The sequence below is a fragment of the Protopterus annectens genome, chromosome 11.part0, assembly GCF_019279795.1.
Source record: "Protopterus annectens isolate FY-2018-M chromosome 11.part0, PAN1.0, whole genome shotgun sequence".
NCBI lineage: Eukaryota > Metazoa > Chordata > Ceratodontiformes > Protopteridae > Protopterus > Protopterus annectens.
The window spans coordinates 1,061,665,868-1,061,688,391 of record NC_056745.1 but is presented as its reverse complement, the minus strand read 5'-3'; the positions used below and the strand labels follow the sequence as shown (position 1 = coordinate 1,061,688,391).

General features: G+C 39.1%; 1 protein-coding gene across 1 annotated transcript in view; it reads left to right on the top strand.

Annotated features, from left to right (window-relative positions):
- Positions 1-22,524, top strand: part of LOC122815696 (mucin-19-like) — a 1,162,279-nt gene that overhangs the window by 1,068,428 nt on the left and 71,327 nt on the right. Inside the window, exon 30 of the mRNA XM_044088411.1 lies at positions 9,385-9,405. Coding sequence (XP_043944346.1) covers positions 9,385-9,405 — 21 coding nt within the window. The remainder of the gene's footprint in view (positions 1-9,384; positions 9,406-22,524) is intronic.

The window sequence follows — 22,524 nt, the reverse complement described above, 5'->3', positions numbered from 1 at the left end:
CTGTTATGATTAGTGTATTGGACGAGGTGTTTAGCCTTAGGGGCTTAGGTTGAGAGGAACACTGTGGAGGTGAGCTATATGTCCTGTGGTTTGTGCAGTGTTGTGGTGGTCGAGTGTGTTTCTGTCTTGGAGGTCTCTGCTGTTTGGCTAAATTTCTATTGAGAGCCTCCACAAAGGTGGGTGTGTGGTTTGTGTTTTTATGTGAGAGCTGTGATAGTGGGTGTGCTGGAGGCCTATGTGTTCCATGTGGTGTGGTGCAGGTGTTAACCTTCTCCTCTTGGCCAGCTAGTCCGGTCTTGGCTGGAGAGTGCATAGCTTCCAATTTGGTGATATAAGTGCATCTCTCACAAGTCTGAGTGTCGGGAGGTAAAAGGGGAGGGTTGTCTGTGTACATAAGACAGTTGCTACACTGCTTCAGAATGCCCAAGTGCACCAGGTTAATAGGAGAAAGCACAGGGAACTGTCCTTTAATCATGCCAGGAGGGGAGGTCATAACTACTAAGTACTGCAGTTATTTCCATGAAGAATGACTAGTGCTGATGGTGTGCTACAATAATTGCTACAAACACCTGTTGAAGTGCAAAGCGATTAGGTCAATTGAAGTGCAAGTGAAAAAGAACTAGCAAGATCTAAGGGAAAAACTGTTTCAGTGGAAAAGTACTGGAAAACATTTAAATGAACACATTATTTGTAAAGCAAAACCTACTTTTATTCATTTTAAGCAAAACCATTTACCTAATGGTAACACAGTCAGTTCTTTATGCATTATATAATTTAAACAGTTACACTAATAGATAGAAGATATGCATTAGTCATTTTACCACTACTTATCTGAGACTCTGAATACATTTTAAATTATTTCATCTAGACATATAATCTTGGGTCAATTTCCCAGTCTATGTAGACAAGTATAAATTAAGGAAATTATTGCAATTTAACCTTTTCCAGAGCTTTATAATTACTTTAAAAATTTGTAGTAACTGACATTTTTATTTAGAGTCTAAACTGACTATATAAAAAGAGTTTCACATTCTGAACATTTTGTCAAAATATATTTGTATTTTAATCAAATTTTTGTTCCTTTCATCCTTTTTAATATAATACCAAGAAGTAATTCAATCATTTAAGTAAGCTTTAAAGGAATTCCACAAGATAATATAATTTAGTTATCTATTTCATTAACAAAAAGATACATTTCATTATTTTATTCAACTAGTCCTTAAATTATTTGAATTTTATTTTATGAAGTGAATTCTGTTAATTGTTGACCTTTGGTTTTGAGCAATTGTCAGTTTAAATATAATAACATTATGGCTGGATATAGGGTGTGAATCAATTTCTTGAGCTCAAATCATTTGACAAATATTTTTTTTGATACACGATTAAGTTCCAAAGATGAGGGAATAGTATGTGAACAATAAAAAAATAATTCTGCAAAATCATTTCAGTCTTTAAAATTCAACAGCATAACTATAGTGTGTGCTTTAGCAGAAGCTGAAAATCTAGATTCTGCATTTGTACTAGTACCTTCCTTGTTATATATTCTAGCATGTCCAAAGGTCAGTTGTCAGTCTCCTCTCTGGTCCAGCTGGTGAATCTGGGAATCTTGAGGCAATGTTAGAACTGCTTCATGTACACAGACAACCCTCTCCCCCTCCCAACAAATTCCAACACATGTGAGTGATGCAACCATATAGCCAAGCTGGAGGCTAAGCTCTCTCAACTCAGTACTGGAGTAACCAGTCAGGAGGAGAAGGAAATCACACTCACTACAATTCCAGTCTCACATAGACCTACCACGACAGCAAACCAAACACATAAACACACAAAACCATACTCAGAGGCTCTAAATAAAAATCTGCCTAAGCAGCAGAGACCTCCAAAGAAGACACCCAAGCAACCGCTACCCCAAAACAAAACACATGTAACACATAGCTCACAAAGCCAGTGTGCCGAACAGTCACAGCCCTTAAGGCTAAACAACACACCTGATACACTTGTAATAGGTGACTCTATCATCAGGCACACTGACGTCCCGCTCACCAGACTGAATAAGGAGAAGGTCACGGTGAGCTGCCTGTCGGGTGCTAGGATCCACCACATAACACAAGCACTCAGGTCACTCCAAGGCAAGTACAAATATGACTCAGTCATTGTCCATGCTGGTGTGAATGACCTGAGATGTACCTCCCTGGACTACATGAAAAGAGACATAGAGGAGCTCTCTGAGCATGTAGCCCAGGCTGGTATGACCCTGACCTTGAGTAGCATCTTACCCTCACCAAGAATGATGCCACAATATGAAGACAAGATGATCAATTTCAACAATTGGCTTAAGTATTGGTGTCATTCAAAGTGAATACAATGCCTGTCTGCCTGGGATGACATACTCGACAAGCCACGATGCTTCGCTAGGGATGGCTTGCACCTGTCTCCCCTGGGCTTTCGGATATTGGCAAAGGCTCTTGCTACCTCCATAGTGACTATTTTAGGCAAGGCTTAAAAGACAAACCCATCTCCATAGGTATCACAAGGGATAAGAAGCTAAGAGTAATGCTACTCAATGCTAGAAGTCTAAACCTCAAGATGCATGCACTCGAAACTCTCCTTAGCATGGAGAACATTGATATCTGTGCAGTAACAGAAACCTGGTTCAAGGCTCCCGAGAGCACCCCAGCACTACCAGGTTATACCTCATACCATGTTATTAGGCCCCAAAACTTGGACCAAACCACAAAAGGAGGGGGAGTATCAATATTTGTCAAAGATACCCACACCTCCAGGTTGGTGGCACAGCACAAAGCATCAGAGACTATCCATGTGCAACTAACAGTGAGTAAAACTGCCTTCCAGTTTATAGCCTACTACAGACCACCCTCCCAAACCCAGGAACCCCACTCGGCCTTCCTGAGAACACTGGAAAATATGAAGGTCTCTCCAAACACCATTATATTGGGTGACTTCAACTACCCAAACACAGACTGGGATCATTACTCTAGCTCCAACACCCTAGCCCGAAGGTTCTTAGAATTAATAAACTCAAATGCCATGGAACAACTTGTTGCCACTCCCACAAGAGGGGAAAACATACTGGACCTGATCATCACCAACATGGGGACTCTATGCTCCAGACCAGAAGTGTATCCCTCACTGGTAAGATCAGACCATAAATTAATCTCACTAGATATTCACATCCCGACCCCAGCCCCTGACCAGAAAACCACAGTGAAAAACTTCTCTAAAGCAAATTTCACACTCCTCAAAACCGAGGTGGAATCCTTAAAAGCCCCCGGGCCTGTGGAAAATATGGCCCAGACCTCAGAATCCTTTATAAATGCATTCTATGAACACCTTCAGGGATGCATGGATCATGCAATCCCAAATAAAACCAAGACCCAATCCTCCAAAGTTAGGCGACCTGTCTGGTGGACCCCAGCCATAAACAAACTATACAATAAAAGGAGGAAGCTACTACATGATAGAGCAAAATCCCAAAAAGGGAAGGCAATTCTGATCAGTATTAGCAAAAAACTACGGGCACTCATAAAATCGTCTAAGGCCAGCTTCGAGAAAAAAATTGCACAGGACACTATGGATAATCACAAGGATTTCTTTAGTTATGTTAGGAACCTGGGTGGGAATTCCCAGATATGCTCAGAATTAGTCCAAAATGACAAAAAATGCACCGAAACCACAGACATTGCCAACATCCTAGCTGACAGTTTAGCTCAAACTTCTCCCCCCACCCCTTCCCCACCAAAAGGGCAAATATCTATCCCAGCAGAGTGCTGCCCCCCTGACATCTCAGATGCTCAGGTAAGAGCCGCCCTCTCCAAAGCAAAAAACACAGCATCAATGGGACCAGACGGTGTCCCGGGCTGCATCCTACATGAACTCCAAGAAGAACTAAACCCAAACATAAAACTACCATTCAATCTCAGCCTTACTACAGGATATGTACCCAAAGAGTGGCATACAGCAACAGTGATCCCTCTCCAAAAAGGTGATGCCTCAATGGATCCTGGAAACTATCACCCCATAAGCCTGACTAGCTTGGTCTGCAAAGCTATGGAAAGGATCATCATGGACCTCATAAATAAAGATATTAGGGACCTACAGACACTGGATCCTACCCAGTTCGGCTTTGTTAAGGGCAGATCCTGCCTCTTAAACCTGGTTGATTTCTTTGAAACAGTCACCAAGGCCATTGACGAGGGGAAGGTGGTCCACACAGCCTACCTGGACCTTGCAAAAGCCTTCGATACAATACCCCACTGGGGCATTATAGATAAGCTCACCAGCTTAAATATAAACCCCTATGTCACTAGATGGGTTGCAAACTGGCTCAAGGACAGAACCCACATGGTTAGAATTGCTAGAGCCATGTCACACTCCAAACCAGTTACAAGTGGCATCCCACAAGGCTCAGTCCTGGGACCTCTCTTGTTCTGTATATATTTCTTGGAGGTACAGGCTAACATGGAAGGACTGTGGCTGACCAAGTTCGCAGATGACTGCAAACTGGGCGCCATAATCAACTCTCCAGCCAACACAAGCATCCTACAAAAGGGCCTCATAGAAACAGACAACTGGTGCCAGAGCCATGGCCTCAAGCTAAACGCCAAAAAGTGTATAGTCATCCCCTTTGGCAAAAACAAAGTGCCCACAAATTACCATGTAGTTGGTAATCCATTAAGTATGGAAGAAGCAATTAGGGTCCTGGGGACCCAAGTTGATAGCAATCTCTCATTTGACAACCACGTGGCCAAAGTGGTTAGAAAACATTTTATATAGCCCACCTAATCATGAAGGGATTCACATCTAGATCAGGGGAGGTCATCGTGCCTCTTTACTCATCCCTCATCAGGCCCATAATTGAGTACAATGCCCCTTTTGGGATGTACCTTACCAGACACCTGCAGCAACTGGAAAGACCCCAAAAGTACCTCACCAAGAGAATCAAAGGGCTCAAACAGATGCCATATGCTGCCCGGTTAAAGAAACTCCAGCTCTCCTCAGCGGCATACTGCCTGCTCAGAGGCGATCTGTGCCTGACGTATAAAGCCATGTCCAACCCGGAATTAATGGACATGATGCACCTCAGAAAATCCAAATCCCATCAAGCTACATGCTCGAGAGACTTGAACCTCAGCACTGAAATAAATAGGACATGTTAGTGGGACAGATTCATAACCCAGAGGCTCCCTTCACTCTGGAATAAAATCCCAGTCCAGGTTAGGCAGAGTCCCTCATTGACTCTCTTCAAGAGGAATCTTGATGAGTGGATGGGAGATAGTAGGTTTACCCTGGGTATCACTTCTGTGTCACTGTTAGGCAGAGGCACAGTATACTAACCTCGAAAAAGGGCATAGTAAAATTCATTTAAAATGGGTGTCAAAAGCCAAACACACTTTGGCTAGGCTTATAAATGCCCTAGGGCAGATAGCCTAGTATGAACCTATGAACCTATAAATGCAGGTCTATGCCAAGTTTCCTTTAGTGTTACTTAATATTTCTAAATATACGCACGCACACACACACACACACACACACACACACACACACACACACACACACACACACACACACACACACACACACACACACACAAACAAATCTCAACATCTGCCTCTCTCTCTCTAATACAAATATATATATATATATATATATATATATATATATATATATGTATATCTATATTTCTTTCTTTCTTTCTTTCTTTCTTTCTTTCTTTCTTTTTCAATTTTTTTTCTCCAAGTCTCAGTATCCAGTATATGCTAACAAATGTAATGATCTTTTTCTGGTATTAAACAACTGCAATTGCAAACATTCTTTTGTTACCAATAAAGGTATAAATGATATTTGGCATGATTATTGTCTTTTTTCATAGCATTCCTTTTTCCTTTAAGGAGGAATTTGCAAGAATTTTTAATTCCAAGGAACAATCCCTAAAATAGTTGCTCCCAGTGCAAGTCTGCCTTGATACCAAAAGACCTCCTCCTGTCAGTGTAAGTGAACTACATCTATGTAAGGTCAACGTATAAACAGGCTTACCTTACACCAGATGCTAGATTCCAAAAGACTTGCTTTCAGACTATTTTCAGTGTAATTGGTCTTCTTCAAGTAAATAAGTTTTTCCTTGGCAAAGAATATCAGATTCTTTTGTAAATATTTGCTCAGTCTTCCTCTTTGATAACCACTAGGTAATGCATTAATATTCAAAGAATAACTGATAGAATGACCACTGCTTTTCCAAAAAGTGATTATTTAAGACTATTTAAATATTCTGTTTATTTATTTGAGAAAATTCATATTTTATCTCTTCAAATCTGCACTTTAAGTAATACTGTCCTTAAAAAGTTGTCAATTTTTAAGACACACCACAATAAAGAAAATCCTTTCACTAACTACTAGATTCGTAGTTTGATTAGGACTCCCTAAACAAACTAATGAATAACTGACATAAAATTTATTTGTAACATTTTGCTTTCCATTCCTGAGTACTCTTTAATGTACTGTACCTAACATCCATGGGGTTGTATTTAAGATCACCAGATCAGCAATACGATTTTCAGTTTGTTGTCTCATGAATTAACACCAGCTGAAAAATATGTTTTATCAAGTGGGCTTACATTTGTTCTTGCTGAAAGGGCATCTTTTGTCAGTTATTAAAACTGCCATTACATAATGATTTCATTAATAAATATTTTAACACGTGTAGGGTATTGCACTGGGACAGCTATAGCTTCCTTCTACACTAATATATTTATGCACAGTGGGAGAACATGAATATCTCTACTAACAGGTATTCAAAGTTTGTGAAGTGTTTCCATTAGTAAGTGCATAGTTTTTTTTTAATTTATTTTCTGGCAGTATGCATCAACTATACAGTTTTAAGAGTAATTTATGTTAAACATCTAACTTCAAGTCAGTGCCTTCTGTACAGGCTAACTTACCCTAAGAGTAAAGGAGGCCTAAGCTTGCCAAACTTTGATCTCTATTACATGATTATTTGTGCAAACAGAATTTTAACTATTTCCAATCTAAACCCAGATACTTATAACTCCTCCCCTTCATGGATGAAAATATGGTACCAACATGTTCTTTCCAAGAAAATCAATCCTAAAGCTCTCCCTTTCCTTCCTCTTCCTGTTATTAACAAATACAAATTATCCTGTACTCTAAAACATAAAATCAGAGTTTTTCAAAATCTGATAAAATCGATTAACTTAGAAGAATCTCTTTATTTTCTCCAACCTCTTCACCTCAACCCTAATTTTAAAATCAATAACCTGATGATTAATCTCTCTGATTTTCCCCTTATCAAAGACATCACTGCATGGGACATTTTTAAATACAGAGATAAATCCTTCTCTGAATTACAACTGATTCTTAAAGTCAATAATAAGTACACGATTATTCTACGTCAATTAAGAGAACTTGTTCTAACAAAATTTACAAATCCTTCGACTAGTCTTCAAAATATTTCCAGTCTCTGCGAGGTGTTATCTACTATTTCAAGCTCTGAGAAAATGCTTTCCAGATCTTATGATCTCATAAATTCCATGTTACATAATTTGGTATGCCTTTTCTCTTCTTACTGGTACAATCAAGGTACTCTGTTTACAAAAGAAAAAAAAATATCTGCCATAAAAACTACTCTGGAATTATCCCCATTTAAAAAACTCATTTACACACAGTTAATGATTAATAACAATTCATACTATACGTCCTCTGTACTAAATAAATTTGATTCCAAAATCTCCTCCTCTTGTGCTTCCTGCTCCTTCCCAAAAGCACACTTACTACATATTTTTTGGTTTTGCAAACACACCCACAAACTTTGGTGCTCCTTAAAAGTTCATTTGGAGAAGATGGGTTATCATAAATCCACCCTCTCTTGGGAAACAGCAATTCTTCACATATTTAACACAAAGTTACCCAAGCTAAAACAGCATGTTCTAATTATTCTTTACTCCCTCACCAAATTATATATCACTAAGAACTGGTTGGACTGCACTAAATTGTGTTGGAATGGATTCAAGGAGAGATGGCTTTGAAATATATTTTGGCGCAAAAGTTCATTATAAAAGGGCCTAGTAAAAAAACCTATTTTAGTAAGCTCTGGGTTTGTTTATTTGACTTAATTCTTTGTGATTAATTCTATTTTCCCTTTGATATATATCTGGGCATATGGCATCTACCCCACTTTGTGTTATTCCTGGGGATCCACTGTAATCTCTTATAACTCCATTCAATTCTTCTAACCCTCTTCTCTATATGATAGCATTTTAGTTTTTAGTTTGTTAATTTTGTACACACTTAGTGTAGGCTTTTTATTTCATTTTATTAGATTTATTAGATTTATTAAGATTTATTAGATTTAGAACAGGCATTTTATTGTCTTGTTTTTATTTTGTTTTGCTCATTCACCAATCTATATAATGTTTTTCATTCAGAAACTCTGTAATTGTCCTCTATTGTATCTCCTCATTGCATTGTTTTGATATTATGTTACAAACAAAATAAAAAGTTATTTGAGAAAAAAAAAGTTTTTTGGCACAAATGGTCTCTTAAACTGTACATTGTTGGAAGAACAAAAGCAAATGTCTAGCAAATAAATCTTTTTAAAAAAGTTGTGTTAGCAAAACAACTGTGACCCCCAGCTACCAGGGCTTTCACTGGCAGTATCAAGCTCTAGGATTCTTATCTTGGAGCCAACTACTCAAGACTGCATGTGTCACATCACTGTAAAATCCTCCATTCGCCTCGGGACTTTCAAACAATAAATTTCTGCCTTATTCTGAATTTGCTGGCCTAATAAAGGCAACAGTATCAAGGTGACTCTCTTTAACTGGCTATATGTAATTAATTTAGAAAAGACTGACTACAATTCCCTGTTTCTATGCAATTCTCATTTTATAAATGTGTTGTTCCATCTTCCACAGTCTTAAATTTATAAACAGCTTATTAAATTATGCCCCCCATGCCTACTGGTACCACTGACTCTGCTACAAGGATTTAAGGCAACAAGAGTATACAGCAAATTTATATAACGGTCACTACTTTAAGATATTTATTTCAGTAAAGCTGGTTGGGGGGATTACAAAGTTTATATAGAATTTTCAACCTGAGTGAAGGTGAGATGTGATAAAAAGTTAATCACTTTAATAAGAATAATTTCAATGTAATATAAAGTCTTCAGAGTTTACAGTTAGCATATTTTAAGGTTATTGTGCTCTTTGAATGTTATGGTTTGTGCTTGTCTTTTTTTTAATCATATGCAAGTTTTAAGTTATCCACTTTGTGTTATGGAAGGAATTTAGTTTATTATTCAGACTGTAGTTCATCAATGGCCTAATGATGTTTCTCTTTCTTTAACAGACTATCAGCAGATGCAGCAAGGTAAATCTTTTTTTATTGTTTATATGTGAGTAAAACTGACAAACTCCCCAAAGCATACTCTGTCAGCTCTATATATTTGTTGTTTTGCTAAGTACATGTGCACTGCCACAAATGCACAACCCCTGACTAAGCAGTATACCCACTTGCAGCACAGAGCTTACCAAGATCTTTTATAGCAAGCCTAGTCTGCCATCTTTCACTCAGTGTGGGTGAACCAATTTCAGCTGCTCACTCCCACCCTCCTCTCCTGTGAGGCCTCTCTAGCACATGTGCCTCTGATTGAGCACAGGTTACCTAGTCACATTAAGGTCTTTACCTTTCTGCACCATGGGACCACTGCAATGTTGGGTTATTGGTCAATTGTACTGTATCTTTTATATTTAGTGACATTTGTTAGTAATCAATTTTGTTACTCCTCTGAAGGCAAACAGCTGTTCTATCAGGATCTGTACTGAATTTCTGCTTTATATTTTTTCTTATTTCATTGTATAATGTTAATATCATGTACAGTAGGTGGCTGTGTTTTGAATAAGCAGCTAAGTAGCTATCATCCTTGTTACTAGTTTGGCTTGATTAGGGTAAATTATTATTGCTTTAAAGAGGAACAAAATGGCTTGAGAAGTTAAGGGCGACTTTATTTGATTAAAATGTATAGATATAAAGTCAAACTGATCGTTTGAAATTCAAACTGTTTATAGTGGAGTATGCTGCTAGAAATCTTTTTTATTTTGCTTAGGCCATCATCTCGTGTCTGTCATTCACACAAAAGGATTTTCTACTATTGATATGAGTCAGAAATTCCAAATGTGATTACAAAATTGAACATTTGAAGTAAAATATTTGATATTTGGTCATTAAAATGTTATAAAATTCAGTCATAAAGCCATCAGGTCCAGGTGATTTACCCCTTTATAATCTAAAATTACAAAAAAATGGAAGCAAGTGCTGTAGAAGAAGACCAGAACTGTAAGAATTCATTACAGAATGCCCAATGAGGTGCAGCAAACTGGTTTATTCAGAGACAGCACACCACGAAGTAAAAGATAAACGCTTATATCCTCAAGTATGTTTTCATCTATACAGACTTCCTCAGATGCATAAATGAATATAACTCACAGACTGCAGTTTAAATACTTCTAAATAATTAATGACTCTACAATTACAGTGCAGCTGATTAAAATATAAATACATATACAAATTTACATTCTGTTTCACACACAATATCATTACAAATGGTTTTAGGTCTGTTTTGAATAGTTACAGCATTTTTAACTATAGTGATATTGATGTTAATCATGGTCACTTTGGCCTGTTCACTAAAGCATTCAATTTTATCCCCCGACATAAATGTAACATCAGTAAATTAATTATCAATTTGAAGCTGTTCTTAAGGAAAAATAATATTGAATTACTATTGGGAGCTAACAGCCACCAAACTGTGAACAATGACCTTAGAAAAAGAAGTATATATAACACTCCCCTCCAGCCTCAGTTGAAGAACTTCAAAATTGTACTTGAAAATGAACTCAGAAAGGGTGTTTTGGGCAACAAATCTTCACCCAATTTATTACCCGAAGAAAGAAATGTGATGGATAACCTTAAGAGCAACTATACTGTTAGGGTCATGAGACCTGATACGGGTGGAGGCACGGTTTTAATGAACAAGATTGATTACGAGGCCAGAATGTTCAACTTGCTTGGTGACATTGATAGATATTCTAGAGTCTCCCTTAATTAAATTAATGTAACCTACCATAACATTTATATCACATTAAATGACTTGTTACTTAAAGATTTTATTGACCAACAGGACTTTAGCTTTCTCCACAATGGTAAGCCTAGAGTGGTAGCAATTTTTGATATTCCCAAAGTCCATAAAAATGTTATGCCCTCCCTCCCATGTCCTATTGTAGCAGCAGAAGGATCAGTTACAGCTCCCTTTGCTAAGTTTCCGGATGTAAAGTTAAAAAGTATACATTTGGAGGATTTTAATGTCCTTAAAAACTCTTGGGATTTTTTATGAAAAGTGCAGCAGCAACAGTTTAGTGAATTATTGAAATATGTGACCATTGATGTTATTGATTTATTTACTTGCATTCCACATACACTATGATTGCAATGGTTTGAGAAAGCTTTAAGAGTGTTTGGTCATTTTACAGACAAAGAGGTCCACACTTACTTGACATTGATGGAATTAGTGTTAAAAATAACAACTCCATTTTCTTTGAAGGTGAATTTTTTCACCAAATCTGTGGTGTTGCTGTGGGGGCACACTGTGCCCAATTATATGCAAATTTGATTTTGATGTATTGGAAACATTTATACATTTTCAATTCACCCTACAAGGAGTGATGGACACTCTATAAACATTTTTTGGATGATATAATAATTTTTGGGGTAGATACTGAAGATAAATTGACAGAATTTTTTGAGTATATCTCAGGCACCACTTCTTTCTTACAGTTTATACATCAATACAATGCCAATGAAGTAAACTATTTAGATGTCACAACTGAGAAATTTGAGGGTGGTTTTAAGTCTAGACTATATACAAAACCTACCTATTCAAATTTGCTTCTCCATTTTACCAGCTCACATCCCTACCATCAAAAGATTGGTGTTGTTAAGGGACAGTGTGACCGCAATTGTAGGATGTGTTCAAATGATGCAAAATTTCTCGATGAGTGTAGAACCTTATACAACATGTTTTTTGATTGTGGATATCCCATTGAGATGATTAAAAAGGTACTTGAAGTAGTGGCTGGTAGACAGGATAGATTTAAGCCCATTATTGGCGAGGACCTCATCACTGTGAACATTAACACAGATACACAGGGTAGTGTGAAATACACTAACACAGAGCCATCTCTTGTCAAAGCCATTATTACTGTATTTAATGGGGACTCTAACATAATTAGAGATATTTTGGAAAAAGAATGGTACAAATTTTCCCAAGTATCAGACTTGACTCCCATTTTTGATACTCCTTTTAAAATTCTTTACAGTAAGGGTCCTAATGTAAAAGATTACCTTGAACGTACTGGTATAATAAATACAAATAGTAGAACTACTGGTACCGTCAAGTGTGGGGCTTGTCCACTGTGTAGATATATTGTCAACAGGGAAACACTGTTTCTAACAGCTAGAGATATTTCTTTTTCTAGAAATGTATGTAGTTCATGTGATTCCTTTGGCCTGGTGTACATTACTTTGTGCAGTCAATGTACTGCTTTCTACATTGGGAAAACCGAGAGAAAATTAGAGAGAAGAATGTATGGACATATGAATGATATCCATACCAAAAATACTAGAAGTATTCTCTACAAACATATTCTCACCTGTGTAGGAGTCACCTTTTCATTTTTTGTGGTGGAAGAAATAGCTAAGGGCCTGAGTGGAGGACCCTGGGAAACTACTATTGAGTATAAGGAGGTATTCTGGCAGATTTTACTGGAGGCTAACAAACACCCTGGCTTAAATGAAGTTATCTCTCTCGCTCCAGTTTTAAAATTACATGCTGCCAGGTTATAACATTATTAATCCACTCATGGGAATACACTTCACTTACACAAATTATTATTTAATCTAAGTTATAATTTTTACTACTGCAAGGAATTTACACAAAATGACCGCTAGAGTGTGCTCTACCATTGAACAAATATTTTAGTGACTGATTTTACTTACATATTCATAGAATTTTATTCATTTTTCAAGTATAAAATCTTTTTAGAAATTTAAGAAATAGGGGCATTTGTGTGTTAGGTTTTATGTAATAAATAAATACGTGTCTATTTATGTGTATACACATATACATCTTTGTGATACAACTTTATTTTTATTTTGTATAATTAGCCATTTTAATCAGCTGCACTGTCATTGGAGGAGCATTAATTGTTTAGAGGTATTTAAACTGCTCTCTGTTAGTTACACTCATTTATACATCTGAGGAAGTCTGTATAGACGAAAACATACTTGAGGATATAAGCATTAATGTTTTACTTTGTGGTGTGCTGTCTCTGAATAAACCAGTGTGCTGTACCTCATTGTGCACCCTTTATAAACCAGCTGTGGCATCATTATTTCTTGTAATTGAATTGTGCTGCGTAAGACTTTTGGTTGTTAGGACTGAATTGAGGAAATTTAATCCCCAGGATATACTAATCTTCCGTGTAAGAATAGATTAGTCTTACATGGAAACGCCAGTCTAAGAGTATGATGGCAGCGCGCCATGCATATTAATGGGGGTGCTGCCTCAACTCTAAAGCTTACACAGAGTGTGGATGAGTGTAGGGGGCATGTCAGACTGCCGAGCAGTCCAAAAATCCACACCCCTGCACTGACAAAACCCAAGAAATTTCGAGTTACATGAGCAAATCCGCTCACATGTGTACATTGTAACACTACACTACCCCATATGTTAAACCTTGTACAAATTTAAAAATTAAAAGAAATTTTTTTTTTGCTTTCTTTCCAATATAGCTGCCCGTATTTGCACGGGATTGCCCATTGCTTAGCTACAGTTAGCAGCTTAGACACCGAAGAGGATAATAAGAAAAAAAATATACAAATTAAGCAAAATAGTGATAGCATAGTGGTTAGAGCCTTCGCACAAAGAGGAGGCATTCCCAGTTCGAGTCTCTCTACTGCATGTTCCATTTTGTGTTGGAAATCTGTATACAAAAATATTTCCTGACATTTATCATGTATAAGTTTTGTAAAATGCATTCAAATGTTATATGTAGTAGTGAACGAATTTTATAATTTTATATATATATATATATATATATATATATATATATATATATATATATATATATATATATATATATATATATATATATATATATATATATATATATATATATATATATATATATATATATATATATATATATGACGGTGAAATGGTTATGCATTCTGAGGCATGAGTAACTTATTTTAAGCAATATAAAGCACTGCTAAGCACATTTTAGCAGCATTTAGATAATTAAAACCAATTGCTCGTAGCTGAGCAGCACATTAGCAAGTGCAATGTATTTGCGTGTAGCTGCGCACCGCGCTAACCAGCGCAATGTTGGGCAACGTCGAGCAATGTTGGGCAAAGTCGGGCAAAGTTGAGCAAAGTCAGCTAAACAGGGCCACACCTCCTTTACTGTACCTCATCCATTCAGGTCTGGCCAGTAGGAAAATAAAAAGCAGTGACAGAGCTTGAACTCAGGACACTGTGCACTATAGTCACAGTACATAACCACTAAGCCAAGACAGCATTTCATAACTATGCACTTTCAACAGACACATATCTATTAAAGGAATATTAAACATTGCTAACATCAGCTAAACAGGTGTGCCGACAGCTGAGTTTTTTCAAAACTGGCCAATCACAAATAAGTGTGGGAAATGAGGCATATTTAAGCTCCACAGGCGGGAATACTTGCCTTAACTGTCTGCAGCTCCCTTATGCAGTCAGCATGGCCATTGTTGGAGAAGGCACTCGATTTTGAGCGAAACTCTGGGGCATTGAGGAGACCAAAGTAATGGTTTGGCTCCTTGTCCACAATCATGAGGAAAGACTCCTGTGGGGCCAGTACCAGGGCACCCAATATAAAACGGAGGCCTGGAACAGTCTAGCTCGTGATCTCACCAGTGCCACTGGCGTTCCTTGGACTGGTGAGGAGGTCAGACACCATTATTCTGACCTGAAGTGACGTAAGGAGGATCAACTGGACCAGTGGATCCAGGAGTCCCGTGCGATGCCTAATGCCCTAGTACTGAGTAAGTAGCCATTGTATTAAGTAGTTAAGAATTGCTATGTTTGTCTATACTATGGACAGGTATGTCTCAATATCACTGCATTTACTTCATAGCTGCAGGTGTCTGGGCTATGAATCAGCAAGCCCATGAAGATAGGTTGCAAAGGCTGCATCATCAGGCAGGTTACTAATTATGTACTGTTATATAAAATAAATGAGAGAGTCTTCAAAAAGTGTTTTAACCCAATAAATAAAAGTGTAATAATCGTTTAATAAATGTATAATTCCTGGAGTGCGTCTGTGTCATTTTTTTATATGTTGTTGTACTGTTGCATTTTACAAATAGTACTGTTGTATTAAGCAGTGTTAACCCACACTTGGGTAGGCCCATATAACATGGATGAAGGGAGTGACAGTAGCTATTATGCATATTTGCAGCCCTCAACTGTTGGTTCATTCCCAGCATGTACAGGTTAATCTGGCACATGAGTAGCTTGGTATTTTGTTCCCCAGAAATGTCAGTGTGCTGCCAGAAATATAGGGAGCTGTTAGCATATAACTGATACTTTCACCTGAACATATCTAGATAATTATATGAAAGTAGAGCTGTCAGTGTACCATCTTAGCACTAGGGTATGTGAGCAACTCTCAAAATATGTAGCAGTAACATCTGCATCTTGGACAGTTTGTATGTAAGATACAGCTTATGTATATAATGATCTAGCAAAATCCAATTGCACAATATAAGGACATTGGGTAGTGTAATAATACATGTAAGGGACATATAACTGCAGTTAATAGGAATGTAGTGAAAACTAGAAGGATATATAAGTTGTTAATTGAATTACCCTTTTCCACCCTACCATATGTGCATAAAAAATGCAATTCCACACCTCAATTGGTATGTCTAATCTCAAAACATTTGTTGGGACATATGTCCTATTGGTTTATAAATATTTGCATTTATTTCTATGCATGTGCCCTGTTAAAATACCACAATATTGGTGGCCTGTTGCCATCAACTCAACCTGCATGCTGTTGTAATGTCCACTATTGTTCTATATATGCATGTGTTATGCTTGCATTTCAACTGTTGGAAATCTGGTGTGTTGGGTTAATGGGAATAATTCTGCATGCTGTTATAACTAATTGGGAATGCTGTTGACTGTTACTAACCCATATCTTTATTAAACCCTCCAAAACATAGTTCGTATGGGAAGGCCGGTCCCAGCAGACCCACCTCTCCCACCTCAGCTGGCCATGGTACCGGGCACCAGCAGGTTCAGTGCCCAGCCTGGGACCTCCTCCTCCATTGGCCCTGTGCCACCTTTGGGTGGAAGTGCTGCAGGGGATGGGGCTCAGCACTCCCCGTGCAAGTGTGGGTGGAGGAGGGCCACCTATCACCCTTCGAACGGTCCGGGCTGTGGTGCTTAGAAAGATTGAACGTTCTGTTGTAGAACCTCTATGCCAGCTTGAGGCATGAGTGGCGCAACTCCCAGGTCAGCCTGCCCCTCCTACACAGCCCCCAGCACAGCGACCCTCTGGGCTGTGAAGGTGCAGTGGTGACTGCCCATGGGTGGTGACCTCGATCCCACTGTTTCCATCTGTGGGCTCATGGGCTTGCGATTTCCAAACATCCCTCCCCATCAAATGTGTTCACCCACCACATGTGTCATATAGCACCCCTGTATGCATCTTGTTTGTCTTGTCTTTTTACCTCCCCAACCTACCTCCCCAAATATACCTACTTCCCCTACCGCATATTCCACTCTCACCTGAAAAAAAGTGCAATCTGCTCCCAAAAAAAAAATACGCCCCATACATAGCTGTCCGTTTTGCACACATGTCCACTGGACACATAAAATAATTTAATTGGCATTACAATATACTTTGTTGTCCTCATCCCCTCTCTCAGGGGTTGAAGGTTTCATATCTACCTCTAAATTTATTCCATATGCACAGCGGTTACTGTTAAAGAAATGGGCAGCTATGGACCTTCCATACACCTGTCCTGCACATCCCAAGCTACTTTCCATACTGTCTTTCCCTCTTTGTTCCCCTTTATCACCACTTTCCTATCTCCCCATTTTTGTTTTCTTTCAAAGAAATGAGAGCAGGGGTTAGCGGGAGTAAGCACTATTAAGCAGTAGTTAGCAGGGTTGTGTGCTATCACAAACACAAGAAATTCTCACTTATACAGTAAAAGTGCATTAGTCTCATGGACCCCTGCCATGAACTAAATATATAATAGAAGGTGTGAAGTTGTACCAAAAAAGAGTTACATACCAATAAGGGATAACCTCTCTGGTCAGTATCATTGGGAAAATACAATCCCTCAATAAACATACAAGGCAAGCTTCAAAATACAAAATGGCAAGGATTCCAAAAAAAAAAAAACTAAAGCTTTCTTCAGTGTTGTTCATAATCTACACGGGAAATCTCAGATCGGGTCACAGTTAATGTAAATGGTCACAAAGTACACTTATCTGACTGACATTACCAATTCCTTGTCAGACAGTTTGAATGCGAATTTCACCACCCTGTCATTACACAAAGGCCACATTTCCAGACCTGAAGAATGTAAAACCTGATGATTCACAGACACTCTAGATAAAACATCTCTTTAACAAAGTACAGTGGCAATGGTACTGGACAGTGTCCCTGACTGTGTCATACACAAGCTGACATATGAAGTCACCACTCACCTAAACTCTCTGTCCAGATGCAGCCTCTATATAGGTTACATACTTGTGGAATGACGCATGGTAATGGTGTTCAAAGTCCACAAGGGTTGAGCTACAACGTCTTCCTCTTCTTCTCCTTTCAGATGCTCCCATTAGGGGTCGCCACAGTACATCATTTCTTCCTGGCCTCTGCATCTTGCGCTATCAAACCATCCACCTGCATGTCCTCTCTCACCACAGCCATAAACCTCATCTTAGGCATTCCTCTTTTCCTGTTACCTGGTGGCTTCATCCTTAGTATCTATTTCACAATATACTCTGCATGCCTTCTCACACATGTACAAACCAACTTAATCCTGCCTATCTGGCATGGTCTACTAACCTTCAAACCTGGCCTGACCCTCTAATATACTTATTCTTAAACCTGTCAACCCTTGTCACACCCAGTGCAAATGTTAACATAAAAGCATTAAGGGTAGAACTACAACAGGTCCTGGAAACTCTCACCCTATAAGCCAAACCAATGTTATCTGGAAGGCTACGGAGCACAGCATTATGGAACTCATTAACAGAGACATTACGAACCTGCAAACACTGCACCATACCCACTTAGGTTCTCTAAAGGCCAGATCATGGCTCCTACACCCAGTAGACCAAGCCAGTCAACAAGGCTATAGGTGAGGGAGGGGAGGTCAACACAGCCAAGTTATAGCTCACCAGCAATTCATACCCATCCCACATACTGGTATTATACATAACCTCAACAGACTGACTATAAACAATTGTTAGATGATGGCTTGACAACTGACGCACAGATGTAGGACAGACAGTAACATTTGCAGCCTCCATGTACTATTCTATGCCAGTAACAAGTGGTATTCACCTGCATTCAGTCCTGGGACCACTCCTGTTTGGCATATAGCTTTCTTAGGTACAAGCAAACACAGTAGGGATATGTCTGCCTACGTTTGATGACAATGCATACTGTGGGCTATACTTTATTCTCCAGATGACACACACATCCTTCAAAAGGGTATCATACAGACAGATACCTAGTGTCAAACTCATGCTGTAAAGCTATATGCCAAAGAAAGCATAGTTATCCACTTTTAGAAAATAAAGTATCCCCAGAGTACCACATAGGTAGTAGCCCCCAAAATGTGGAAAAGGTACTAATGTATACATACATGTGTTAAGTCATCTCTCCTTTGATAATGACATTACCAAAGGGTTTTGGAAATCCCTCTGTGGAACACATAAGCAATAAAGGGTTTGCATGCAGACCCACAGAGGTTGTTGCACACCTACAATGATTAGTCATCTTTGCCAGACTTTGCTTGCTTTGGAACAGGTTTCAAATATACCTCAAGCATAAACCCTCACTCACACTCTTCAACAGAAACCGTGATGAGTGGATGTGAAATGGAAGACATAGCCCAGGGATCACTGCAGTGGCTAAGCTTGTCACAATCATACAGAAGTGACATAAGGTCTGGAAAGTGCCAGCATGCTCTGGCAAAGATAACACATGCATTCATGGAAAAAGCAGAGTACCCACCTATGAAATACTTGAGGTCACATGTAAGCATATGGATTTGCCCCACAGCTACCTTACATGTGTAATGCACATACAGTTGTCATTGTGATATGTTATACACTAGAAAAATCAAAACCCACTCCACATTGGCCAATGGAGTCAAACTGATGCACAGACACATGCAGTCAGCAAATGCAAGATTCAAACTCTTTCCTAACTACATTATGATACTTCAACAGCATGCATTTTCATTATGCACTATACACATTACTGGGATTTCATCTTTCCACAGGTATATTTGTAGGATGGTGACATCATCAGACTTGACAAAGATGAGTATACCACTTTTAAGGGGTGTGAGTAGTTTCCAAAAATGGTGCTTTCTGCCAGGGAAACATACACACAGTTGGCAAGTGCAGGATTCACACCCCTACCTAACTACATTAGGATACTACAGCAGTAGCCATTTACACGACACGCTATACACATTAGTGAGATTTTATTTACCCACAGGTATATTTGTAGGATGGTGACATCATCAGACTTGGCAAATATGAGTATACCACTTTTAAGGTGTGTGAGTAGTCTCCAAAAAGGTTGCTCTTCCCCAGGGAGGCACACACAGTTGAAAAGTGCCGGATTCAAACCCCTATCTAATGGCATTATAATACTACAGCAGTACACATTTACATGATGCACTATACAAATTACTGGGATTTTGCCTTTCCACAGGTATATTTGTAGGATGGTGACATCATTAGACTTGACAAAGATGAGTATACCACTTTTAAGGTGTGTGAGTAGTCTCCAAAAAGGTTGCGCCTCCACAAGGAGATAGACACTCACACAGGTGACAAGTGCAGGATTCAAACCCTTACCTAACAACATTATGATACTACAGCAGTAGCTATTTACACAACATACTATACACATTACTGAAAATTTACCTTTCCACAGGTATATTTGTAGGATGGTGACATCATGAGACTTGACAAAGATGAGTATACCACTTTTAAGGGGTGTGAGTAGTCTCCAAAAAGGTTGCTCTCTCTCCAGGGAGAGACACACACACACACACACACACACACACACACACACACACACACACACACACACACACACACACAGAGTTGGCAAGTGCGGTGTTCTTAATCAAAACTAAGTACATCTTTACACTTCAGCAAGCAATATGGAGTTACAGGGTGCAATACAGACATTACTTGCTAACAGTCTGCACAAAGGTTTTTTTTCACATTTGCTAACCTCAGCAGGCTTATCATACTAGGTGTATTGTGTGCATAGACCATGACCATATCATATATGGGTTGATGCACCACATGCTGACACACACAGGGTCAAACCTTGAGTAGTATCTTACCTTCAGCTACATGATACTGCAATATAACAGAAAGATGATAAACTTCAACAATTGGCTGAGCTTCTGGTGTCATTCAAAGGGGATCCAGTCTCTGTCTGCCTGTGATGACATGATAGACAAACCTTGTTGCTTCACTACAGATGGTTTGCATCTGTCGCCCCTATGCTTCTGAATACTGGCCAAGGCTCTTGCTGTCCCATATTACTTTTTTAGGCAAGGCTCAAAGGTAAGTACTAGGCTATGGGCCCTGGGGCCTATACAAACCCAGCCAAAACGGTACCCTGGCTTTTGCCACCCAAGAAATTTATTTTCCTGTGCTACTGTCGAGCAGAGACACAGAAGTGATCCCCAGGGTGAATTTCCTATTTCCAATCCAATCATCAAGATTTTTCTTGAAGAGTACTAATGAGGAGCTTTGTTTGATATAGATAGGTAGTTTATTCTGGAGTATGTGAAGTCTCTGGGACCGGAATCTATCCCTCCGGCATGTTCTGTTTATTGTGGTGACAAGGTTTAGGTCCCTAGAGTGTGTAGGTTCATAGGTTCATAGGTAGGTACTAGGCTGTCTGTTCAAGGGCATTTATAAGCCTAGCCAGAAAGTGTTGGCTTTTGCCTCCCTTTTAAATTAGTTTCCTGAGCCTCTGTCTAGCAGGGCCACTGAAGTGATCCCAGGGGTAAATTTACAATTTCCCATCCACTCATCAAGATTCCTCTTGAAGAGAGTCTGTGAGGGGCTCTGCCTAACATCAACTGGGATTCTATTCCAGAGCAAGGGAAGTCTCTGGGGCAGGAATCTATCCCTCCAGCACGTCCTGTTTATTGCTTTGCTGAGGTTTAATTCACTGGAGTGTGTGGCTCTAATAGATTTGTTTTTCTTGAGGTGGAGCATGTCCATTAATTCTGGGTTGGACATGGCCTTATACATCAGGCATAGATCACCTCTGAGCAGGCAGTAAGCAACCAAGTAGAGCTGGAGTTTCTTTATTCGAGCTTCATAGGGCATCTCTTTGAGGCCCATGATCCTTTTGGTGAGGTACTTCTGTGGTCTTACCAGTTGTTGCGTGTGCCAATTAAGGTACATACCAAATGGGGCATTATTCTCTATTATGGGCCTAATGAGTGATGAGTAGAGAGGCACAATTACCTCTCTTGATCTAGAGGTGAACCCTTTCGTGATTAGGTGGGCTACACAGAAGGAATATCTAACCACTTTGGCAATGTGATTATCAAAGGAGAGGTTACTATCTACCTGGTCCCCAGGTTCCTAATTACATTTTCTGTACCTAGTGGATTACCACCTATGTGGTAATTCATGGGCACTTTGTTTTTTCCAAAGTGGATAACTATGCATTTTTGGCATTCAGCTTGAGGCCATGGTTTTGACAGCAGGTATCTGTCTCTGTAAGACCCTTCTGGAGGATGTCTGTGTCAGCCACAGAGCCGATTATGGTCCCCAGTTTGCAGTAATCTGCCAACTTGGTCAGCCATAGTCCTCCCATGCTTGCCTGTACCTCAGAAAAGTATATACTGAACAGGAGGGGTCCCAGGACCAAGACCTGTGTGATGCCACTTGTGACTGGTTTAGAGTCGGACATGGCACCCGCAACTCTGACCATGTGTGTTCTATCCATGAGCCAGTTGGCCACCCATCTCATGACATAGGGGTTAATGTTCAAGCTGGTATGATGCCAGAGTGGTGAATGGTGTCGAAGGCCTTGGTGAGGTCCAGGAAGGCTGTGTGGACTACCTTCCCTTCATCTATTGCCTTGG